The sequence below is a fragment of the Eutrema salsugineum genome, unplaced genomic scaffold (assembly GCF_000478725.1).
Source record: "Eutrema salsugineum unplaced genomic scaffold, Eutsalg1_0 scaffold_5, whole genome shotgun sequence".
Classification (NCBI taxonomy): Eukaryota; Viridiplantae; Streptophyta; class Magnoliopsida; order Brassicales; family Brassicaceae; genus Eutrema; species Eutrema salsugineum.
Genome location: NW_006256612.1, coordinates 4,717,918 through 4,729,352, shown reverse-complemented (window position 1 = coordinate 4,729,352; position 11,435 = coordinate 4,717,918). Strand labels below are relative to the sequence as shown.

The following is an 11,435-nucleotide window of genomic DNA, read 5'->3' as shown; positions in this document are numbered from 1 at the left end:
CATCTTAAAGAACTTCCCACATATGTTTCTCATCTAGAAAATTGGGAAATTATTGATATGAGATTATGAGATTTATTCGTTGAAAATGGTATAAGACATGATTATTAACTGATTTTCGAAACTTTGAATTTTTTTTTTGTTTTGCGATGTTTTTTGGTTTTGATTCTAATCGACAAAAAATAATTGATATTATTTATTAATTTTTAATATGGAGTAGGGTTTCCAATGGATATTGATTGACCCGAGAAACAAGCACAAACATGAAAGTCACAGATAACACGACATTCTGGTGAACACCCAAAAGGATTACAATCAGTGACTTTATAACATGGAGCGCCAATAGGAGCACCAGAACCACATGTACACTTGTGATTTTTACATATGACATGTGAATATTCTCTGCAGCCTCGCGGATCGCAATCCTCATCCTTGTTACATCGAAATTGACCTGCACTCTTCACTATCATATCTGTATAGATGTGCATATAAACCATAATTAAATTCAAGTTAAATCAAATCAAATTGAAGTAAATCAAATGTTGTCCTATTTAGTTTATGAGAATATAATAAACCTAATATATAGTTTCATAATTAAATATTTTCGTATATTTTTCAATTAATGGGTGAAAATTTGAAAAAAAAGTAACAATCATTTTTGTCATTCTTCTCATAATTTCTTAAAATCATAACCTTGTAAAGATATATTAGATTGCTATGATTTTACTAAATTGGTGAATTGTTTTATGATTTTTGCCAATTTTACCGAGTTGCTTTATTGGTTTTAGTGTTAAGATGTATATCAAATAATTAAAAAAACCACCTTGGATCAATAGGATATTGTATTTGAAAGAAAATTTAGATTAAAGAAACGCACATTATACATATGTTTATGTATAATTCCTTATCACCCAAAGGATGTGTTTTCAATCGACCCAAAAAATAACAAAATTTTGGAAGACTTACATGAAGAAATTAGGAGAATAACGGCAAAAATGATTGTTACTTTTTTCATTTTGCTTTGTCTTCTTTAATTTTCTTTTTCTTTTGTTTGGGATGATTGCAAAGCTTGTTTATATAACTTTTTTTCGGTCTTCTTTGTATTCGTATGTAAAAGGATATAACTTTAATCTGATTTTTTTTCCTATTTTACATTTGGATTTTGGATATTGGTCAAATCAATATATTTGGTAACTTACTTAACGGGAAAAGTAGGTAGTTTAATTAAAGATTCTTAATTCTCTTGAGTATATACTTAGACGCAATGAGAGTCCTAAACCGGTTCGACCACCTTCTTTGGGATACACGGATGATGGTAAGAGACCATCGTCGTAGGCTCGTAGCTCTCTGTTTTAGGAATCAAAAGACTTAAATTTCACTACCATTTTGATTTTTGTCTCTTTCTGACATTTTTTTGTTGGTTGTTAGTAGAATTTGTGTTCTTTAATTACTTATTTTCATTTTTTTTGGCGTGATCTCTTGTAATAGTTGTTTGTTGATTTCGTGGAAACAATTTTACCCTCTACATTTACTTTTCCTATCAACTTACAAGTTACAAGTAACCACGTCTTTACATGAGACCAGTGTTTTTAACCCGGATTGGACCGACAGTGTAACAACCAGGTCATTGAGTAAGCTCGGACAAGCGACCGCGGTCAAGTGCTTAGTCGGGAACGGACCAAGACAGTTAGATTCTGCCGAGAAAAGCAACTTTGGTCGCGTAAGAAAGAATTTGGCCGAGGGAAATAAAGATTCTGCCGAGAGAAATTAGATTTTCACCGAGGAATCAGGATTCTGGCCGAGGAAGCATGAGCAAATGCGGAAAACTGATGGAGGTTATGTGCGGATAAGAATAGATGTGGCTGATTTCTGTCCACACATTTGGCGCAGGATTAAGAGTGATTAGTGTTAGGCCTAGTGACTAAGGTTTAAGAAATCCTGACAAGTGTTTAGCATGTGGCAAACATGCATAACCTCCCTGAACCTATAAATACGCCTCCCTTAAGCTCAAGAAAATAATCTCAAAATCTGAGAGTTCTTGAGAGAGAAAGTAGTGAGAAAAAGGAGAAAGTTTGGGTATTTGGCGATAGGATTCTGCTTACGGGAAGTGGACGCGCGGTACTAGTTTAGCGAACGGTCGGTAAGCCGTAGAGTAAACCCTTTTCAATCTTGTCCTAGGCTAGATATTCATTAGATCTATATCGTTTTAGATCTAGAGGAATACCGGAGTTAGGAACAAGATGGGTTAAGATCGGTGCTGGATCTGCGTTAAGGGTGAGTTCCGGTTTTGTGTATGTTATTACGCTAACATGCAAGTTTGGCCTGAAGAATAACCAGGGCGGTGTTATTCTGGTCTGGTGGTGTGCTCGGAGAAAGGTCGGACATATTATTTTCTATGGTTTTAGGGAAAACCGGATAGAAATGATACTTGGTAAATTAAATGATGAATGCAAGTAAAAGACCTCTTGCATGTCATGTTTAATTGTTTGTGTGTTATTTGGTGATGCATCTAGGAAGTATAAATCAAGGTAGGATTTATACGTTCTTAGAGTAGATGCAGTCGGCACGTCCACGTACCTTATCTTTGTGGAGAAGGCCACGGAGGTAGGAAGAATCAGAGGGTCGAAGGGTAGCTCCCTTGGCCGAGTGCTGCCAGTAAGGCGGTCCGATGCTATGTGACGGTATGTCAATAGATCGGTGTAAGGTCACCAAGATGATCCTGTGTGGTGATTTGCGGGATCATTGCAACTAGGGGAGTGGCCGATGCATTTAGAGGCCTCGCATTAGGAAACGAGATTGTTTGACATATAAGGACTTATGTCTTAGATTGCTTCCGCTTGTGCATACGATGATGCATTATGATTGATTGTGTGATTGTTTGTGTGGGGATTGGGAACTAATGTATGTTTAGTACCCCCGGAGCTCACTGAGTATTGCTAGAATACTCATGACTCATTTGTTTTGCAGGTGACCAGTAGTCGGGAATAGCTCGTGAAAGGCGGAACGGTAGGAGGCCGGAGTAGTTTTGGCTTGGCTTTTGCAAAATAAGGTTTCACGTATGTACATAGTATCTTTTGGGCACTAGGCCATGGCCGTTCGCTATAATCGTTTTGTAAGACAATATTTTCAAGTTTAATAATATAAAGTATGTTTTAAAAATAAAACTCGGCTTGTGTTAGTGGTATAAGCTAGTCCAAGCTGAAACAACTCAAGACTGGGATACGGGTTGAAAAGCCTTAGGTCTTGGTCGAGAGGCGTGATTTTAGAAGCGGTTTAACTTAAGTAGTATGGGCTGCTTTTGTCAAACTGTCTCTATTATCATCTTGTGGCACTCTGGGTTCGTCCTAATCTTAGTACGAATCGGGGGTGTTACAGACAGTCTGACAAAATTAAACCATAAACCGAATATATAACCAGGTTGGATTAATACCAAAATTCACAGTGTTAAATCGGTTAAAAATTAAAACAAACCGCCAAAAAACCAGAAATCAACCAGGCCGACAAACCATATTAAACCGGATTTAATTAAAAAAGTTTAATTAAATCATTTTTTTCTTTTCAGTTTTTTACTTCTTTTACTTTTTATTCAGACTATTGAAGTAATTTTTTTCCAATTATTGCTAATTTATATTCCATTTTATTTTGGTGTTATTTTAAATTTAAATTACAAAATTTTTCTCGAATAATATAATTATTAAAGAATTTTATTTAAAATTTAATTAATTAGAGATTGTAAAATATTATCAAACCCAATTAAATTCACTCGAATTATATGAATCTCTGACCTAAGAATTTTTTCGGTTTGGTTACCGGTTCAATTTTAAAAACATTATTATATAAGATATCCGATAAATTTGAAATATGATACATGTTTAATTTTTTTTCTACTGCATAAAATTTTTTAATTTAAAAAGAAACAGGTAATGATGAGTAAGTGCGTCAAATCAGTCAACTAGGAGTTTGGGCTGATGGATCCTGATTAGAACATATCACTAAGATTTTAATGAGTGATCATTAAAGGAATAATATGAATAAATATAAAAAGAATGAAAATGAATAAAAGAATAAAATTATTTTTTATTGTTTTTAATGAAATTTAGTAAGGAATATTTTTATTCTATAATTTTTTAAAAATGAAGGAATGACAAGGAATAATATGTAAACAATATTCTTTATATATGATGTATTTTTTGAGGAATAAGAGGAATAGTGTATGTAAAAATAAATTCCATATAAATGTTGTATATTTAAATGTTGTATATTTAAGGAATGAAGCGAAAATTCATTATTTTTTTCATATTCCTTGGTCACCAATTACAATCCAAAGAAAGACAAAAAAAAAAAACATATCACAAAGGATAAGATCCAAGAGCTTGTCTCTGTTTTGATTTTAAAACTTGTTACTAGATTACTTAATTTTGATTTTGAAAAGTCGATTTTTAACAAATAGTTTTTTGTTTTTTGTTTTTTTTTACTGCCGAGTATTTTATATACCAAAAACTCAAACTAATCTCCATAAACCTTTAAAAGTTTGGAGTTTCTTGCTATCAAAGGCATCATCGGGTGATCAAGGTGGATGAACTCACAATGTGAAATGCTCGACTTTTGCGAAAAGAATGGCATTCAGATCAAACTCTTCAATCATTAGACCACTATCATTTGAGATATTATATTTTTTTTTTGGTTTTTGATTCTAATAGACAAAAAATACAAAAAATATTATTAATTATTCAAAAAAGAACATAAAACGTTTTTTTTTTTTAATATGGAGTATTGCTTCCGATTCCGATGGATATGGATTGGGCCGGCAAACATTTACATGCATGATCATGGTTGCATATAATACGACTTTCTGGTGGACATTTAGAAAGATTACAATCAATGTGTCTATGACATTCACCGCCAATAGGATAATTTTCCACACATATACACCTATGGTTTTTACATTCTCTATGTGAAAGTCTGCACATATACACATATGGTTTTTAAATTCTTTATTTAATGCATAATTACATTTATTACTATTTTTCAACTTTAAAGCAGTGAAATTTAATATTAATCTCATAAATTTAGAATGTGAGATAATTAATATATATATATATATTAAATTTTAATTTATATAAACTGCATTAATATATATATATATATGTTATTGAAAACGATAAATTATTACAAGCTGAAAAAAGAGTTAGAGAAAACGACAATGATTAAAAAAAATCAATGATGAAAAATAAAAAAAAATAAGAAAAAAAGGAACCATCAAAATATAAATAATGATGCATATAAAAATGAAGTAAAGGAAAAAGAATAAATATACCAGATAAATAAACTAAGAGACGAAACAAAATCAGAAAAAAAATTAAAAAAAGTGAAAGAAAAAAAAGAAATATTTTTTTTTGGGTCAACAATTCCATTTATTAAGCTAAAACACGATTACATCAAACTTAAGGAGAAAAGAAAATCATTAAAGGTTTTCTTAGCGGGGGCGTCGACTGAAACATTGCTCGATTGCGAAATAAAATTAAGCGAGATATAAGGGATCATTGGCATCAGGGATCTGATGTCTGAAAGGATTCCGTAGAGTTCCTTGGAGTGGCCTAAGGAGATTACTCGGATCAGATCCTGAGCATCAGAGTTGACGACTAAGTTGGAGATTCGTCGATTGATCGCTAGAGCTTTAGCCTGGATGGGGGATCATACCATAGTTTCTATAGCGCTGTTTCAGAAGTTTTCTCTATTGGAGCTGTCAGTGAAGATCCAGCCTAATCCTGCTGTCTTTGATTCGCTCTTACATAGATGGTTGATGAGCTTGAGCGTCTGAGTCCCCGTTGCGAGGTAAGAGATGGTTGAGTGTTTGCATGTTCTTCCCTTCCCAGGGATTGGGCTTCCTGCCATTCTCTGGCATTTTGGACTGCTTTGTTAATGGTTTACTTTGCTGTGAAGATGCGGTTCTCGAATATTTTGAGGTTGCGGGAAGACCAGATGGCCCAATAGATCCACGGGAACAGGGGTCCGTGTCCAAACCCCGTTTGTGGTAGAGCAAGAAGGTGCTTTGATAGGTTCAGGCCAGTTGAGATTTGTGATGGTTCGAGAGTTGACTGTGATCAAGAAAGGAGCTGATGTCCAGACTTGTTGGGCATACTCACAGTAGAATAACAAGTGTTCTGTTGTTTCCAAATCGCCACAGCGGGTGCAACAGGCGTTTTCCATCATTCCTCTAATTAGAAGGTTTTCTCCCACAAGTAGGGTTCCTTGTGCTGCTTTCCAAATGAATAGTTTGAGTTTTGGTGATAATTTACTCTCCCATATGTCTGATTTCCAGTTAGGCGAGGGGTTTTCGAGGGCAGGCTGTGCGGCCGGTTCATCCAGTGTCGATGTGACAGAGTGGTATCCCGACTTTGCCAAATGAAGGAGTCAGACGCATCGCTGGTGCTAGGTCGGAGGCATAAAATTTCCTCTTTCAATTTAGGTAAGATCTCATCAATTTTGCTTATGCACCATGGCTTCCCATCTTGCGTTAGAAGGGTCGAGACTTTTAGGTCTTTTGTTGATGCTGTTGGAGGGCCCATTGGTCGTAGAGGTGAGGATAGAGAAAGCCATGGATCTTACCAGAGGGAGGTAGATTTTCCATTCCCTAATGCGATGCCCAAGTGATTTTTTAGTAGGTCTATACCGATCAGGATACTTCGCCATCCATGAGAGGCTGATGCGGGAGTAGAGGCCTCCAAGAAGGTCTTATCAATGCAGTATTTCCCACATAGAACTCGGGCTAGCAAACAAGACGGAGATGTCAAGATTATCCTGCCAAGTTTGGCCAGCAGAGCATCATTGAAATGCTGGATTTCTCTGAAACCCAATCCACCTTCCTTCTTGGACTTTGCGAGTTTTGTCCAGGATAGGTAACAGATTTTCTTTTTACCCGAAGTTGAATCCCACCATAACCTAGTGATGGCTGATTGGATTTTTTTACATAAGCTGGCTGGTAACTTGAATCACATCATTGAATATGTAGGTATTGCCGCTAGGACTGATTTGATCAAGGTGAGCTTTTCAGCTGTTGAGAGGAAATAGGAGGACCAGCTTACCGCCTTCTGCCTGATTCGATCTACTATCTGCGCAAAGAGATCTTTCTTTTTCCTACCAAAACTCTCAGGTAGTCCTAGGTATTTCCCTGTTCATATCTCCTTTGTTATACTAAGTGTTCTCTTTACTCTCTCTTTTATGTTTTGAGGGGTTTTCCCGGAGAAAGTTATAGATGACTTTGCTTCGTTGATGCATTGGTCTGATGCCTCTTCGTACTGTCGAAGGATTTGGATTAATGTTTCGCAGCATCTGGTATTTGTTTTACAGAAAATCATTGTATCATCTGCGAACAAGAGATGGTTAACCAAAGGGCTTCCGTGGGAAACTCAGATACCATGAAGATGTCCACTCGCTTGAGCTCGTCTGCATAGACCAGAGAATACTTCTCCACAGAGGATGAAAATGAAAGGTAAAAAGAGGTCACCTTGGAGTATTCCAGGTTGAGGCAAAACAAAGCCCTGAACAGCTATGTTTAGCAAGGAGTAAGAGACAGTAGTTATGCATTGGAGGATCCAGCTGATCCATTTGGCATGAAAACACATTCTCTCCATGACTGAGGTAATGAAATCCGATTCTAGCCTAACTTAGGCTTTACTCATGTCAGTTTTGACTACCATGGAATAATGTTTTATTGCTTCTGATTCTTTTAAACAGTGTAGGATTCATGTGTGATGAGTACGTTGTCGGAGATGGCATGACCTAGTACGAAGGCGGATTGATTGTCCGAGATGATAGAAGAGAGGACTGGTTGAAGGCGCCTGGTAAGAATCTTTGATATAACCTTGTAATAAACATTACACAGGGCAATGAGTCTATAATCTGCAACTGTTTTTGGATCTAGGATCTTGGGTATGAGCCTTACGTGTGTTTTGTTCAGGTTTGTGGGAGTATGCCAGAGGAGAATATTCGTTGCACTTCCTCGACGATAAAGGGTCCAACCACTGACCAGTTAGTCTGGAAAAAGCTGGCCGAGGATCTATCAGGCCCTAGAGCTTTATCAGGGTGAATGGAAAACACAACAGTTCTGATTTTTTCCTTCGTTGGGTTCGCTATGAGTAAGTGGTTTGTCTCCTCTGATATGCATGGTTGAATAGCCTTTGCGATCACCTCTGAGTATCTCTTGTTTCTGGTTATAAATTGGTCTTGGAAGTAGCTGCTGATCACTAGGACTATTTCAGGTTCTTCATACACCGTTTTCCCATCTTTATCTTCAGTTACTGAGAACTTATTTTGAGCTCTTGGGGATTTTGTGGTTGCATGAAAAAACCCAGTGTTTTTATCTCTCAGAGTTAGTCATACGTTTCGGCTACGTTGTTTCCAGTATTTTTCTTCAGCATGGTAAGCTTTCCTCAACACATTGTTGGCTTCCAAGATTGTGGCTTCATCCGCTGTAGTAGATGCCATGGCAGTTTCCTGATGTTCTTTTGCTTCAATAATAGTCTTTTGACTATTTTGGTGATTTTATTTGTTCCATTTTGATATCGCTCTTTAACAATGTGATATTTTCTGTTCCACAATTGCATAAGGTCTTTCCCACCATGCTTCTTTGATCAGGTTGCTAATCTCTGGATTGTTTCTCATGCGGCGGTCATATCGGAACAGGTTTCGTTTTTTTTTTTGATGGAGGATCAAAAAAAGTTACTAGAGGCCTGTGATCCGACCCCTCGAAGTCGAGATAGCTGCAGTTGCGTGAGGGAAAGATCTCAGCCCAGCTGCTATTAGCCATAGTTCTGTATAGCCGGAAATGTACTAGGTGAGTATTACTTACGCCCCTCCATGAAAAAGGTTGCCTGAGTGTTTTAAGTCGAAGAGGTCACATTGGGAGAGAAAAGCTCGGAAATCACCAAAGGATGATTCAGCTGTTGTCGGGCCTCCAGACTTTTCTGAGTTGTCTATTATGTCGTTGAAATCTCTTGTCACGAGCCAAGGGCTATCTCTAGCTATATATTTTTTGGTGAGTCTCATCCATAAATCTTTCCTTTTTGACTGGTCTGGTTTCCCATAGAAGAAAGTTGTGATGCAGGTTTTTCCTTTGTAGATGATGGAAGTATCGATGTAATCCTTACATGAAAAGAGGATAGATATGTCGATGTGTTGGTTCCAGTAGAGTGCCAGACCTCCTCCTCCTAGGCTTGGGGGGAGGGACAAAGGTGTGTGCGTAGTGTTCAATAAAATCCAGTTTTTAACTAATGAACTCGTCACTATTCTTTGTCTCCATTAGGAAAATTACATTGGGAGAGAGAGTACGAAGGAGTTCCCTTATACAACGAACTGTTACGGGATTTCCCAAACCTGCATCCCCTTGTGGGTTTGAGGTCTCGGGATTTGCTTTGTTTGGTGGTAAGGTCCTCAATTGTCCACCCTGCATTCCTTGGCGTGAGGTTTGTGTCCCAGAGTTCCCTTCTCAAATTGCTCTCATCGTTTGACTGGTGGAGGTGGGGTTAGATCCTTGGTGTGGGATGAGCGGTCGTTGGGGGTTTTTTTCTTGTTGTTGTAATCCTGCTATGAGTGTAATTCTTTGGTTTGGGTGATTGCTGTATCATGTTGGCTTTATGCATCTTGGAGCTTACACCAATGGCTACTTGTGGACTGTTCATTGTTTTCTTTGTTAGAGGGGGTCTGCCTCTTTTTTTTTTTATTGGTTCATCTTCAGTGTTTGTCTGGTTTGGTGAAGTGTCGTGGTGAGGCTCCTCTGGGGTGACTCGGATTGTTGAAGTTTCCCCGTGGAAAAAGCCATTTCGAGTATTTGGGATAGCTCTGTTTGCAGCCGCATTGAAGATTTCGGTTGCTGTAGTGACCATGAGATCATATTCTTCGCCCTGGTGAACTCGCTGTTGACGAGCTGCACTCTCTCTTGGGTCAGAGCAGTTTATGTATTGCAAAGTTACTTCTTGGAGATCCTCGAGAATTTCCTCTATTTATTGGATTGGTTGTGGAGCAGGGAAGTCGTTGATTGCAAGATTCCTTTCCAGAGGGGGTCTATCCGACTTATGGCTCTCAGAATCTCCTTGGATGCTATTCCCGGTTCGTCGTTCTTTTTCTCTCCAAATTTATTGTTGTTGATTCTGGTGTGTGATTCTCTGATAATTTGCTGTTGCAAAATCCTATGGGGTGTATCTTTCTCCTGGTTGTAAGTTTTGCCGGTTCCTTAAGTGAGAGTCAGCTGTGTTTTCAAGTTCCGGAGTGTGCAGTTAATCCTGATGGTCGTGAGAGGTTTGGTGCTCAGAATCGTAAGAGGTTCTTTGTCTTGACATGGTTTGTGAGGGTCTTGGTCCGAAGGGTTTGTCATGTCTATCCAGTCGGTCCCGGTAAGCGTTCCTTTTACTATGATGTCCTCTCTGTTTTGGTGGTGGTGAGCGTTTTCTTCCTGATGGTTCCCTTTTCTCTCTCTGGTCAGCCATATCACTGTTTTGTGGACATGATTCCTTTTCGCGAGAGAGAATATGGTATATAGAGCAGTGTTTCTTGAGTTTTTCATAGTGGAGGTTGACAATAGCTTTCATTCCTCCTGGTAGTTCAAGAATTGTTGCTTTTGTTAGCGGTTGTAGGCCATCGATTCTGACTTTTATTTTGGCTGCACCTTTTGTGATGTTGATGTCTTCAACGACTCCCAGTTCTCTTCCAAATTTTCTCAGAAGCTCTCTTCTCCAGTAGTGTAGCGGAATGCCTTTTAGCTCGATCCAAAAAGGGATTTGTGAGGGAAAGTCTGGTGAGATGACAGGCTCCCACCTTTGGAGTATCACCATCCATTCTGAGTAGTGATAGGGACGGTTATCTAAGACTTTCTGTAAGTCATATTCGAAGTCGAAGTGGTATTGGAAGCAACCCTGGCCTAAGTCGGCTCTGAAGGCCTTGCCTCTGAGATCCCATCGTTTGGGGAGGAACGTGATCATTCCCCATAGTTGTTGCTTCCCAGGGTTTGTGAGTCGGCCTATGATGGTAAGCCTGTTTTCCTGCTCCAATTCTGAGGTATCAAGTTCCGCGGCTCTTATTCTTTTGAGAGGAGGGTTGTTGACTGATGTCATTGTTGCTTTTCCTTTCTCAGTGTAGGTTAGTCTGCGGACCAGAGTGAGATTATGAAGATGGTTATGGCTTTAGAGCGAAGAGGGTTTACCAGATTGAAGCTTGTGGTTGATTTGTGGCAAGAGAAGATCTCAAAGACCTCGAGAGGAAGGGGAGGCGGTCTATCGAGTTGGAGGGAAGAGCAGGGATGAAGAGAAGAAAGTCATCTTACCGGTCAGACGGACCCTCCGACGACGTAACTCCGGCCAAAAATACAGCGGTTGAGAAAGGAAGTTTCTATTTTGGGTAAAAAGGAAGGGTTTTTGATTAAGTAAAGTAGAACTAAAAACAGA

General features: G+C 38.3%; 2 protein-coding genes across 2 annotated transcripts; both read right to left on the bottom strand.

Annotated features, from left to right (window-relative positions):
• Positions 1-203: 203 nt before the first annotated feature.
• Positions 204-1,037, bottom strand: LOC112083985 (defensin-like protein 301). The gene is made up of 2 exons (XM_024152214.1): positions 964-1,037; positions 204-469 (listed from the first exon to the last, which is right to left on the bottom strand). Exons 1-2 carry the CDS (start codon positions 1,010-1,012, stop codon positions 204-206), a joined length of 315 nt encoding a protein of 104 aa, XP_024007982.1. The 5' UTR covers positions 1,013-1,037.
• A 9,234-nt stretch (positions 1,038-10,271) lies between these two features.
• LOC112083984 lies at positions 10,272-11,105 on the bottom strand. The gene has a single exon (XM_024152213.1). It carries the CDS (start codon positions 11,103-11,105, stop codon positions 10,272-10,274), a length of 834 nt encoding a protein of 277 aa, XP_024007981.1.
• Positions 11,106-11,435: the final 330 nt, after the last annotated feature.

Bases quoted from the DNA above. Each gene is read 5' to 3' on its own strand.
- LOC112083985 (XM_024152214.1), bottom strand. From the start codon at position 1,012: ATGAAAAAAGTAACAATCATTTTTGCCGTTATTCTCCTAATTTCTTCA. The intron at 470-963 runs GTAAGTCTTCCA...ACATCTATACAG, and splicing joins TATTCTCCTAATTTCTTCAT to ATATGATAGTGAAGAGTGCA.
- LOC112083984 (XM_024152213.1), bottom strand. From the start codon at position 11,105: ATGACATCAGTCAACAACCCTCCTCTCAAAAGAATAAGAGCCGCGGAA.